Source organism: Gorilla gorilla, chromosome 21, assembly GCF_029281585.2.
Source record: "Gorilla gorilla gorilla isolate KB3781 chromosome 21, NHGRI_mGorGor1-v2.1_pri, whole genome shotgun sequence".
Lineage (NCBI taxonomy): Eukaryota > Metazoa > Chordata > Mammalia > Primates > Hominidae > Gorilla > Gorilla gorilla.
Genome location: NC_073245.2, coordinates 33307025 through 33320756, shown reverse-complemented (window position 1 = coordinate 33320756; position 13732 = coordinate 33307025). Strand labels below are relative to the sequence as shown.

At 47.1% G+C, this 13732-nt stretch overlaps 1 protein-coding gene across 1 annotated transcript in view; it reads left to right on the top strand.

Moving 5' to 3' along the window:
• LOC129529030 (uncharacterized) overlaps nt 1–11043 on the top strand; it is a 31774-nt gene extending 20731 nt beyond the window's left edge. The window contains exon 3 of the mRNA XM_055372581.1: nt 10775–11043. Within this exon, the coding sequence (XP_055228556.1) occupies nt 10775–11043 (269 nt within the window). The remainder of the gene's footprint in view (nt 1–10774) is intronic.
• The last annotated feature ends 2689 nt before the right edge of the window (nt 11044–13732 follow it).

Below are 13732 nucleotides of genomic sequence, written 5' to 3'. Positions count from 1 at the left end.
CACTAATACCTCCCTTGGCCAGCCACTGACACCGTTTTGGGGACTGTATTTTTGGCTTGAAAATTGGCCTGTCAGTAAATTCGAAGGGGTGTGTATTGTTCCAGGGTTGATGTACTATAACTCTGCAGGTGCCCTGCCCAATTCATTTTACTGAGTGGTCACACCCCCAGCTGTTGTGTGTGCTGGCTGGAAATAGCCACATTACCAACATTGTGCCTGTGAGTCAAGGTGGATCAATGCCACAGTGCAGCCCCTGCTCCAGAGCCCCCAGTGGGGCCAGGCTGAGGTGTGACTGCAGCGGATATGAGGCCATCTCACTCCTTCCCTGACTTGTTCTGCTTCCCTCCGTCTCTTCCTCCTGAGTCCTCCCTCCAGTCATGGGCACCCACACCCCTATCTCTGGCTCTGCTTCTACAAGACCTGACTCGAGGCTCTGCCTTCACACTTGGATTACTGCAAGTGCCTCCATCCTTCTTTGATCTTCTCCAGGTGTCCAGCACCCCCTCCCCTTAGTGCATATTACGTAAACTGCTGGACTTAGCTTCCTAAAATGCAGCTCCTGCATATGTCCTTGTTCCTGAATATCTATGGCATTGGTTCTCAAACTTGTGTGCAACCACAAGCAAACAAATAATGCAAGTTTGCTCAAAATGTTGAACTCAAGACCCATCTCTAGTGTTTTGATTCAGTCCATCTGGGCAGGACCTGGGAATGTGAACTTCCACAAGCCCCCACTCCCACCCTAGGTGATTTGTATTTTGAGAAATATACTTTAACACTGATTCTTTCCTGATTCCTATTCAAGTTCTGAAACTGTTTTGATTTCCTTTCTGGAGCATCTTTGAGGTGAGTTTATACAACTCTTTCATCTTTGTGGGAGACAAGCTTGGCCCTATCTCTGAGTATAAGTAATCCTATGTCATAAATATTCAATAAGGAAGAAAGGAAGAAAAGAGAGAAAAAAATAAGGCCAGGAAAGGGGCAGTTGTAGCATGTATGTGGGTGATCATCCTGGGATATGGTGGGTTACCCAGAATGCTACTACACTTGGTACAGTAGTCAGGGTTCTCCAGGGAAACAGAATCAATAGGATAGTGGAGATATAAATCTATATATCTTCAATGTGTGCTGTTATATATAATATATAATAATATGACAAATTATATGAATATAAATTATAAATGTAAGAATTATATGAATAAATATATTTCCAGATATATATCTAGAAAAAGGAGATTTATTATAAGCCATTGGCTCACATGATTATGGGGTCAAGAAGTCCTACAATTTGCCATCTGCAAGCTGGGGATTCAGGAAGGCTAGTGCTGTAGTTCAAAGGCCCAAGAACTGGAGAGCCAATGGTGTGGATTCCAGTCCAGTCTGAAAGCCTGAGGACTAGAAGCACAGAGGGCAGAAGATCCATGTCCCAACTCAAGCAGTCAGGCAGTTCTTCAACCCAAGAACTCAGAAGCCAATGTGCTAAGACCTGGCTGAGCCTGGAGACCCAAGAACCAAGAGCTTCAATGTCTGAGGATGGGAGAAGATGGATGGCCCAGTTTCAGAAGAGAAAGCGTTTGCCTTTCCTCTGCCTTTTTGTTTTATTCTGGCTCTCAACAGATTGAATGATGCCCATCCACACGGGGGAGAGCCATCGGCTTTACTCAGTCCACCAATTCAAATGCTGGTCTCTTCTGGAAACAGCTTCACAGATACACAAGAAACCACGTTTAACCAGCTATCTGGGCACCCTGTGACCCAGTCAAGTTGACACACAAAACAACCATCACACTTGGTGAAGTTTTATTATATCCTTGACTTGTGTGTGCTGGACTGTTGAGAATAGGGTGCAGCCATGCAAAAGCAGACTGAGTTCCACAAATTGCTTTTGATGGAGAAATTCTCCCAATCTTAATCATTGGGTGGTGGCAACAAGGAATGACTCCAATAGGCACTATGGAGCAAAGAACAGCATCTCACTTCATCAGATACAATTCTTCAGCTAGGGTAGTCGTTTCAGCTCTCAAGGACCTAATCTTTTTAGCAGATGGCAAATAAAGGCATTTGTTTAGGTAGCAGCTCAGCAAAAGAGATGGTATCCATCCAAACCAGGGAACTGGGCCTTCCTCATTTTATCTAATTTTTAAAAACTGATAGAGCCCACTGTTAACCATAAAAACAGCAAGCCCCAGTGGGGTCTGGTTGGCCCCATGTCTTATGGGCTCCACCATGAAGGAAAAAGACTGAAGAGATGGGTCTGGGCCCACCAAGAAGGGTGGACAAGGACTGAATGAGAGCCTGCTGGGCAACTACAGGCATGAGGAAGAGATGGGGTTCTAAAGGCTTGGGCTGAGAAGGGGAAATGCCTTGGTGGTACCATGGTCCATGAAAACCAAGAGGTCTCAGGAGGGCAGTTCCACCCACATGTGTATGTGCAGAGCAGGGGCCCCAACAAGCCAGAAGTTGGCCACCTGCACTTTGTAGGTGCAAGGGCCTGCAGAGATGCACTCCCAGCCCTGAATAAGAATGTGGTACATGAACCTTGGGGGTTTCGTGAAGGACCAATGGCTGGGAGCAGCAGGGAAGCCAGGGTAGAAGCCAATGGCCCACCAGGCCAATGTGTCAGGAGTCAACTACCTCCCCAAAGAAGAAGAGAAGGTCACTTTCTTCTTGAGATCCCTAAGGCAGAGGGCAATGGTGACGGAAAGGCAGACATCCTTGGCCAAGGCTTACCCTCACCCAGCACAGCTGCTGCTAAAACACAGCCCTGGATTCTCTCTGTTCTTGTGCGTATTTCTTAAAGCCTGTGCTGTTGCTTAGGAACAAGCCCTGTAATTTGGAAATCACATCAGATATTTTATTTTAAATAACTTGTGTAAAACAATTGCAAAATTATCATTATTCACTGTCAGGATTCATGATTGGCAGCAGCTCCTAAATTGTGGAGTTTTTTTAGGGGGAGGGAAAAGCAAACTGATCCTCCAAACTGAACATTGTTCTTCAAGATTCTGCTTTTCTCATCTTAAATGGTGATGACTGCTTTCATCTTGGTATGGCTTTGTAGTTTTTGAAGATCTTTGCAATGGTCCTGTCAGATGGGTTTTATGACTGTCTCCATTGTACAGATGAGGAAACCGAGGCTGAGAGGCGAGGTTGGACCACTGTGAGGAGCAGCGTCATGCTCTTTGTTGGGGCAGGACTCCAGGGAGGGGCTGCACACGCCTGAAGAACCAGCCAGCAACACCTCAGGGCTCTGGCTGGATGGTGCCTTTTGACCTGGCCAAGCTCTGTGACCTGAACCCCTTCCCTGCGCAGCTCCAGGTTACAGCTGGCCAAAGAAAAACTTGCCTGAGATCCAGGAGGCTGCAGTGAAGTGGCAGTTGTCACTCTCAAGCATGGTTGAGGTCGGATATGGCGATGGACAGACGCAGAGATGTCCAACAGGTCCCAGCGTGACATGGCCCTCCTTTGCTCAGGTCCAGCCTGTCCTCTTGACCACCAACCCTGATGACCAGCAGTGGCTCAGCCTTGGGAACTGTGAACATCAAGCAGCGTGAGGTCTGACTGCCAGTTAGAGCAGAATTTGTTTTTACCTTGAGTTCTTACATATAAGAAGTGGACAATTACATAGGAGAACTTTTTGACCTGCAGCTTGAGATGGCCACTTTGCTCTTTTGCCAGAAGGGAGAAATCTAATCTCTAGGGGCCCACTGAGGTCCAGTGGCTGGTGCCAGTGTGGTGTCCCTCTGCTCCTGCCGCAGTCTGTGTTGTGCAGACACTGAGCCTCCTGTGAACCCTGTGCAGGGTGCTGGCTGCTGGGGAGACCTTCGGATGGTGGCCAGCGGCCAGAGCGGTATAGAGCTTTCAGGTCCTTGCCCTTCCAGATGCAGGTGATGCTGAAATCCCCAGGCTTCCGCTGGGATCCTGTGGCCTCCTGTGGTTCCCTCTTCCCTTGCGTTGCACTGCTTAATTCCCAGAAAAAAATCCCTTGCTATGGCACTGTCGAGAAATGATATCTTCTTGAGGCCGTCTGGGGAGACAAGGGTGTTTCTGTCATTCAGCAGGCTTTAGCCGTCTAAGCCATCCCCACTTTCCTGCCCCGTGGCCCTGGTTGAGGGTCTCCCCTCAAGCCTTCCCAGCCTGCAGCCTCTCTGCGTGTCTGGGGCTCTCCCGGCTCTCTTTACAGCCCTCCTGTGACTTAGGCAAAGATTGTGGGTAAGTTCGTGATGTGCCCCCCAGATGATGTGCCTCATCTGGGATATGGGTGACATCCAGCCCAGGACACTGGCTCTTCCTCATTTCACCTAATTTTTATTTATTATTTATTATTTATTTATTTATTTATTTATTTTTTTGATACAGAGTCTTGTTCTGTCACCCAGGCTGGAGTGCAGTGGCATGATCTCGGCTCACTGCAACTTCCACCTCCTAGGTTCAAGTGATTCTCCTCCCTGTACCTCCCAAGTAGCTGGGATTACAGGCACCCACCACCATGCCCAATTAATTGTTGTATTTTTAGTAGAGACAAGGTTTCACCATGTTGGCCAGGCTGGTCTCAAACTCCGGACTTCAGGCAATCTGCCCACCCTGGCCTCCCAAAGTGCTGGGATTACAGGCGTGAGCCACCATGCCCGGACTCATCTAATTTTTAAAAAACTGGTAGAACCCACTGTTGACCTCAGTAGTAGTGGCCTATGGGGTCTTGTGGGCATGTGTGGAGAGAATGTTTGCAAGTGCTTCTTGTGTTCCACACATAGCTGTCTGCCTGTCACTGGCTGGTTCCAGAGGGGGAGCAGCTCTGCGTTGAGACTGGAGAGCAGGAGGTTCACTGGGGAAAAACAAGGCTGCAGGTGTCTCCACAGAGGCCTCAGCCACCCCCTGGGGACCTGTCAGGCTATAATGGCTCTTCAGAGGTGGTCAGCTCAGGGGAGGGCCTCCACACTCCAGGTGGATCAGTATTGGGTGCAGCTGCTCCCAGGAGAGACAAGACTTCATGTGGACTCGGCTGGGCTGAGGTGGCTCCTGGAGAGAGCTGACAGCTGAAGGTATCGGCCAACACACCTCCCAGCGGCTGTGGGACAGATTCCTTGGTCCTGAGAGCAGCATGGCTACTGCCATCATCAGCGCGCGCGAGAGGCCTGGCTCGGGAGGGAGGACACCGTGTGTTTCTCTTACTTGTGGGATATGCCAAGCCCTGGGTTTCCAGTGGCTGCCCTGGTGGACAGGGAGGTTGAAGAGCCTCCGTAGGCTCCGTAGGCTCCATTCCTTCCCCACAGCTTGTCTGCTAATTCCTCATGTCCTCTGAATGAGGAATTGCATTGTGATAACCTCCTGAGAATCTGTGATTTCAGCCCCCTTCATCCCCTGAACCTGAATTGGTTAGGACCTAGATTTGTCTGCTCTGATAGCCACCCCAAATAAGAGAGGTTCCACAAAGAAATAACTTGCATAACTTGCATTCTTTCCACATAATAGTGCAGGTGTAGGAAGTCCAGGCAAATGTGATGGTCCACGGTGTCTGGTACTTTTTTGTCCCATTCCTTATCTTCTTGACCCACGCAAGATGGTATATTTTGACCAAGGTGGGAAGGAAAGGGGAGACAACTCTTCTTTTTCGGCATCAGCAATCTTGGTGGCTGGAAATGTCCTCATCATCACTCAGATGGCAAAATCGTTAACTCTTCTTTTTAAAGAAGTTGTACACTTCTTCCTGCTTACTTCCTGCTGGCTGGAAATTAGGCACATGGCTATGCACAGCTGCAAAGGACATTGAGGAATGTGGCTTTTATGCTGAGTGGCCATGTGCTCAGAGGAATATTGGGGATGGAGAAAATGGATATTGAGGGACTATTTTCTTCCTTGATAGACAGCCTTCATTTGTCACTGTGGATTGGGTGTGCCTCTTCTAGAGCTTCCCATGGGGAATTGCACTTATATGTGGTCCTTTGCACTTGGGTTCTTTTGTTCAGCATAATTTCTTCAAGACTCATCCATGTTCAGTGCATTGATGGTCTGTCTCTTTTCATCACCGAGTAGCGTTCCATATATGGCTATTCCACAATCTCTTTATTTACCTGTGGGCTGTTTCCAGTTTTGGACAAATAGAGCTTCTAGGGGATATTGTCTAGAAGCCTTTTTGTGGTGTTATCTTTTTATTTCCCCTGCCCCCCACACCCCCCCTTTTTCTGAGACAGAGTCTTGCTCTATGCCCATGTGCCCAGGCTGGAATGCTGTGACACGTTCTCGGCTAACTGCAACCTCCGCCTCCCAGGGTCAAGCAATTCTCCTGTCCTCAGCCTCCCCAGTAGCTCGGACTACAGGCGCCCACCATCATGCCCAGCTAATTTTTTATTTTTAGTAGAGACGGGGTTTCACCATATTGGTCAAGCTGGTCTCTAACTCCTGACCTCAAATGATCCACTTGCCTCGGCCTTCCAAAGTGTTAGGTTTACAGGCATGAGCCACCGTGCCTAGCCTTTATTTCCCTCGAGTAAATATCTAGAGGTAAAATTGTGACCTTGTGGTTAAGTGAACACTTCACTCCTTAAGGAACAGCCAGTTTTCCAAAGCACTTGCACCATCTTACATCCCACCAGCACAGCATGAGAGCTCTTGTTCTTCCACGTCCTCACCAGGACTTCATAGGAACAGTTAAAACACAAAGGACTTTATCTAAGGTATAAGCTAGCAAAACAGCCTCCTGCAGGGATTGCAGTGGATGGAGGGTTTGCTGTAGCTGGAGAGCAGGCTGCATGCTGGAATCAGCAGGAGAGCCATTTAAGCTTGCCCTATCTGGGCCTCATCCTAGATCAATTAAATCCAAAATTCTGGGGTGGTTCCCAAGCATAAGCATTTTTCAAAGCTGCATAGCTGAGGCTGAGGTCCACTGTTGCAGGAAAGGTAACATCCTACAGAAAGAGCTATTTTGCAGAGAAGGATGGGACCTGGTGCCAGGGAAGGTGCTGCTGCCACCCAAAAGTTAGGAGCTGTCAGTCCCAAAGGACCTTGTTACCCCTTCTCACTCCTAAGGTGGATTCAACCTCCCAGCTGCCCTCTGTCCTGTTTCTGCTGCCTCAACCGATTGCATTTCTTCCTGAGCAGGGGGTGCAGTGGCAGGGTATTGGGCAAAAGCCAGAGAGGGAGCCCTTTTTCTTACTGTTGCCAATGAAACTCATAAAAGAAACAAGAAACACTCTCTGGGTCTCCCTCTCCCCACCAGAAGCCCCTTCTGAGTCTCCTGTGCTGGTTTTTCCTCATAGCCCAGTCTTCTAAGCACTGGCATTCAGAGTTCAGTTCCCACACCACTTTCTTTACATTCCCAATATAAACAGAGCCCGTCCTGGGGTCGCACATCCTATCCAATTGTTGCTGACCCCACAACTTACATTTCCTGCTCAGATCCCTGAATTTCATATTCAACCTCCCACCAGCCAGCTCCACTTCTCTTCATTGGGTGCCTAGTAGGATGTCCCAAATCAACACCGCCAAAACCAGGGCTTGACTCTTGCCCTTCCCCACAAACCTTCTTCTCCATCTCACTAAATGACAAGTCCAGTCTCCTGGTTATTCAGCTAAAACTTCTGCGGAGGCAGAATAATGCCCCCTAATGATGACCATGTCCTAATCCAAGGGACCTGTGACTACGTGACTTTACATGGCAAACGAGACCTCTCATGTGTGGTTCAGTTGAGGATCTTGTGATGGGGCAATGATCCTGGCTTCCCCGTCTGGGTGGGCCTGATGTTCTGATAGGAGGGAGGCAGGAGGATCAGAGTCAGAGAAGCGGAGGTGACTACAGAAGGAGAGGCTGGAGTTAGGTGGCCGTGAGCCAAGGAATGCAACCAGCCTCTAGAACTGGAAGAGGCAAGGCAAGGATTCTCCCCTAGAGCCCAAAGAAGAAGCCCAGCCCCATGCACACTTTGAGTTCAGCCCAGTGAGACCTGCACCCAGGTTTCTAGAGGGCTGTTTGCTTTATCTGTGTTGTTTCAACAGACTGGTTTCTGGTAATTTGTTGTGCAGCCATGGAAACTGAAAACAATTTTGATTCCTGGCTCCCCTCTGTCACTCACATCCACACCTAAGTCATCAGCAAAACAGGTCAGCTCTGCCTCCAGAATATTTCCAGAATTTCACCACTTCTAAATATCCACTGTCAATCTAAAAAGAAGAAGCTGGGGCACAATTTATATAAGTAGAGTTGATCCGGGCCAACCTTGAGGATTGCAACCTGGGAGCATTGATTCAAGTTGCCTGAATACATATACCCCCTCAGCAGCACTCACAAGGGGATTTTCAAAGGCAGAAAAGGGGGACAGGGAGTGGGCCAGTACGAAGTTTTTTGTTAGGAATTCTCATTAGTTTAACTGCAATAATATTGGTTAGTGATTGATTGGCTACACATTGTTAAGCTATAGAGTGTGGGTTATAGTGTCTGCTGAAGCATTATTATGTTAATTAGCTACATAAGACATTATAGCTACTTGTGGCAATAGCAAGCAGTTTCAGGAGATAAATTCATAGCTCAAGGCAGAAGTAGCATGTAATTGCTGTCTCATTTTAATATCTCTCTGGCCTGATGTTTATTTATTTCTATTTTTTATTATTTTTATTTTAATTTTTAAAATTCTTTTATATAGATTTTATTCTTTTACGTAGAGCAGTTTTAGGTTCACAACAAAACTGAGCAGAAAGTACAGTGAGATCCATGTACTCCCTTACCCTCAACTTATCATTATTTTTAAAAATTATTTTTTAAATTTCAATAGCTTTTAGGTACAGGTGATTTTTGGTTACGTGTATGAATTGTATAGTGGTGAAGTCAGAGATTTCAGTGCACCTGTCACCTGAGTAGTGTAGTGTACATTGTGCCCAATATGTAGTTTTTCATCCCTCATACCCCTCCCACCCTACCCCTTCTGAGTCTCCAGTGTTCATTACGCCACTCTGTGTGCCTCCACGCATCCACAACTTAGCTCCCACTTATAAGTGAGAACATGCGGTATTTGGTTTTCCATTCCTGAGTTACTTTACTTAGAATTATGGCCTCCAGCTCCATCCAAGTTGCTGGAAAAGACACATTATTTTGTTGGTTTTAATGCCTGAGTAGTATATTCCATGGCACATACATCCCACATTTTCTTTATCCACCCGTTGGTCAATGGACACTTAGGTTGGTTCCATATCTTTGTGATTGTGAATTGTGCTGCAATAAACATACATGTGCTGGTGTCTTTTTGATGTAATAATTTATTTTGCTTTGTTTAGATAACCCAGGAGTGAGATTGCTGGATCGAATGGTAGATCTACTTTTAGTTCTTTAAGAAATCTCCATACTGTTTTCCACAGAGGTCGTACCAATTTACATCCCACCAGCAGTGTATAAGCATTCCCTTTTCACCCACACCCACACAAACATCTATCGTTTTTTGACTTTTTAATGTTATTCTTGCAGAGTAAGGTGATACCTTATTGCAGTTTTAATTTGAATTTCCCTGATGATTAGTGATGTTAACCATTTTTTTAACATGCTTGTTGTGAGTTTGACATTTAAAAAGACTCATATTCCTCAGATAAGTTTTTTTCTTTTTTCATCCCCACCCCCACTCTCCCCGTCCCAGTTGAGCCTCCATCATCTCTCACCTGGACTGGTGCAGTCTTCTCCAAGGTAAAGATGGCTAATGGTCTCCCCAGCATTCATCCCCCTTTTTCCTTAGGAACAGAACTCCTGATTATTTTGAAGTGGGAGGGCACATGGTAGCTCAGAATACAGACCTGCATTTGCCAGCCTCCCCTGGAGCTCTGGCCAATAGGAAATAAACAGAAGTGTCCTATACAACTTCTAGGAAATACACTTAAAAGGACAGAATGGGTTCTTCTTTGACCTTTCTTTACAGCAGCTTGCTGGAATGCAGGCGTGCTGGCTGGGACTGAACCACCCTCTGGGACTGTGAGGCAGCAATGTTGGATGGCGGGGAAGCAGGCTGGAAGAAAATTTAAGGTCTCCATTACCAGCCTCAATCGGCCTATCTCTATACTTGGTTTACATTAGAGAGAGAAGCATCTGTGTTACTGAAGTCATTGTTATTTGGGAATTTTGGCCCCATGCAGCTGATCCTAATTAGCCACATCTCTGATATAGTTTCCTGCCCCTGCCCTTACCTAACCCCCTCATTGTTTATTTCCAACATAGCAACCACAGTGGTTCTTTAGAAACTTGTCAGTACCCCCTGCTCAAACCCTCCTTTGGCTTCCCACTCACTCTGACTATAAGCCAAAATCGAATCAAAGCCAAGTCCCTGCATGGCATGCACCCTCCATCTCCCCACCTCATCTTCTCCCCCTTGTACCCTTGTTCACACCAATTCAGCTCCAGTGCCCTGTTTGCTGTTCTCAGAGAAAGCTGTGTTTGCGCCTTTCCCAGGGCTGAGGGTTAGGGGTTAGCTGTTCTTGCAGTGGACACTGACAGGGCTGGCTTTCTCTTTTCATCCTAGTTTCTGCTCAAATGTCACCTCATCTGAGAGACCTTCCCTGACCCTCCTACCTAAAACAGCTCACACCTTCCCCATCCCTCTCTAGCTGAGTGCCTTTTTTCTCTACATGTGGTAAGGACAGGAGACAGGGAAATACTGAGTAGAAGTGGGCGGTTCCCCAGCAAAGATCCCACCCTCAAGCCTGGAAACCCGTGGCCCTAAATGGGAACAGCCATTCCTGTTTTCAAGCCCAAAAGTTGCCTTTTGGCCTGCCGTGCCCCTCTATGCTGTACTTGTACAAACCCCAGACCCTAGGCTTCAGAAGCAGACGAGGGAACGAGCAGAAGAACAGAAGAACAGCAGAATGGCATGGCAGAGAGAAGAAAGGGACCATCTGAACGCCAAGAGAAATTCAGCTGGGGGAGGTCAGAGAGGAGATAGACCGCAGGACAGCCAAGCTCCAGGGGAAGATCATCTTCCCACTCCATCCCCTTTCCAGCTCCCCATCCATCCCGCTGAGAGCCACCTCCACCACTCAATAAAACCCTGCATTCACCATCCTCAAGTCTGTGTGTGACCTGATTCTTCCTGGATGCCGGACAAGGACCTAGGTACCAAGAGGGCACTGAGCTGGTTAACACTTAAGCTATCTGCAGGCAGCACAGCTAAAAGAATGCACGGTAACACATGCCTACTTGGGCTTTGGGAGTTGCAGGCACCCACCCCTAGAAGCTACCATGGGGCTGGAGCCCCAAGGTGCTTGCCCTGGCTCCTGCACCTGCTTGTCTGCATGCTCCCCTTCCTGTAAGGGGTTTGCACAGGTGAGGTGGCCAAACAGATGAGCCACACTCCTATTGCGTGTCATGCGAGGAGGGTCAGGGAACTCTTCCATTTCACGTGGACTTCCCACTGAAGCTGTATATTCATTTCCTAGTGTGCTGTCCCCTTCCTCTCCACTAGAGGGAAAGTTCTTTGAGGCTGGGCTAGCCTCCGTCTTGTGTGCAGCTTTATCCACATTACTCAGAGCAATGCCTGATGTGCAACAGGTGCTCAGCTAGATGAATTCCGGAACAAATAAGCAGCGTGAGAGGGGCTCCTGGCTTTTCTGGGGAGGAGGACACAACAACCGTGGAGAACCAGGATGCTTGGAACAGATCACTGTGGAGTCTGGGATCTTGTTTCCAGCTGGCCAATTTTTATTGAAAAAGGGTCTTGCAGGCCAGGCATGGTGGCTCAGGCCTGTAATCCCAGCACTTTGGGAGGCTGAGGCGGGTGGATTATTTGAGGTCAGGAGTTCAAGACCAGCCTGGCCAACATGGTGAAACTCGTTCTACTAAAAATACAAAAATTAGCCGAATGGTAGTGGCATGCAACTCTAATCCCAGCTACTCAGGAGGCTTAGGCAGGAGAATTGCTTCAGCCTGGGAGGGGGGAGGTAGTGGTGAGCAGAGATCATGCCACTGCACTCCAGTCTGGGTGACAGAGTGAGACCCTGTTTCAAAAAAAAAAAAAAATAGATAAAAAGGTTCTTGCAGATCTGAGTCAAAATAATTCAGAGTTCTTTTCTTGAATAAATATTTAGTTCTTCTGGGTCATTGCTCTAAATCAGTGGTTCTCAAGGCAGGACATTTTGCTCCCAGAGGACATTTGACAGTGTCTGGAGACAGCTGGTCACACTGGGACTGGGGGTGCTGCTGGCATTGAGTGAGTAGATGTCAGGGGCATTACTTAGAAAATACTTCAATGCACAGGACAATACCACACAATAAAGAATTACCCAGCCCCGAATGTCAATCATGCCGAGATTGAGAAAGTCTGGTTTAAACATCTCATGAAATAACAGGATTCAAATCATATTGTATGATGCTGGTATAAATACAGAATTCTGTGAGATTCTTCAAGTTCAGAAGTGGGAGGAAGACTATATTTTGCTTTCAGGATCATCAGTCCTTAGTTATTTACAAGTGTTTCCATAAATAGATCAATAACCCAACAAACATTTACTGAGTATCCCAAGTGTGTGGCGTACTGGTTTATTGCATTATTATTTCTTTCTCTCTCCACCTCTGCTCCCCTCCACACCCCACCTCTGGGCCTTGTCACTGGACTTTTGCAATCTTACTGTACCATGGAACCTCTTCTAAGAATGAATAAAGGAAATTCACATCAGAAGGTAGACAACATGGAACTCAGGTGGAGGGGTGGGTGTTGGGCCACGTGGCTGTCTTTAGGCCAAGGAAATTTCCCAGACGGGCTTAGCAGGGAGCCTTTCGCAGCCACCATCGTGGTCTGTTAGGGGATGAGGGGTGTCTGGGAAATCACAACACAGCATTCACCATGGCCTTTCCCATTCCATGATGCCTTATTTAACTGAAGCTCTATTCTTCCATTTTATAGGGAAAACCCAAACATGAATTGTTCCCAGTTATTCCCAGATATCAACTTCTCTTCTTTCTGATAGATGAATAACCAAAAGACATATTGTTTGAAAATTGTTGCTGTTTCCATTCTAATTAACAAGATCTTACTTCACAAGAAAATCAAGATTTACAAAAACACACCTGGCAGGGCTGGGGCAGGGAAAGAAGGCAGGTGAGGATTGACATTGGCACAGCAAGATTCATGGGACTGCTTTAAAGAGCTCCATCCTCCAGCAGCCATGCTTTGCCGTAATTGCATTGCCATGTGCCCTTTGAGGAAGTCCACTACTGGATTTCCACAACAGACTATATCATCCCTTCTGCCTTCTTCCAGTATCTTCTAGATATGTAATGCATTTAGTTTGCACTTTAAAACTCAGAATGTCTGAAATTAGCAGAAAAGAATACATCCATGTGGTTAACTTTGCCTAAACTTAATGAAAACCAGAATTCTTCCAGCACTGGCCCCCACCCTCCACACAGCTCCCTGTGTGGGCTTCTCCTGCAGAGCTCAGCCGCTCGTCACTCTAGGACCCATTTACAACATTGCATCTCACCTTGGGGAATAATGTGTCAGTTGGTAAGGGTGAGGGGTGGATGAAGAAGCATAATTCAGGGTGCACGATGCCTGCAAGGTCTGGATGCAACAAGAACACAGAAAAGATTATGTTGGTTTTATCCTCTCGCTGCTGTTAGCTTAATTATTGTTTATTTAGAGGAATAGGGCAGACAAAAAAAAAAAAAAAAAAAGGACTGAGCACAGTGGCTCATGCCTATAATTCCAGCACTTTGGGAGGCTGAGGCAGGAGAATCACCTGAGGTCAAGAGTTTGAGACCAGCCTGGCC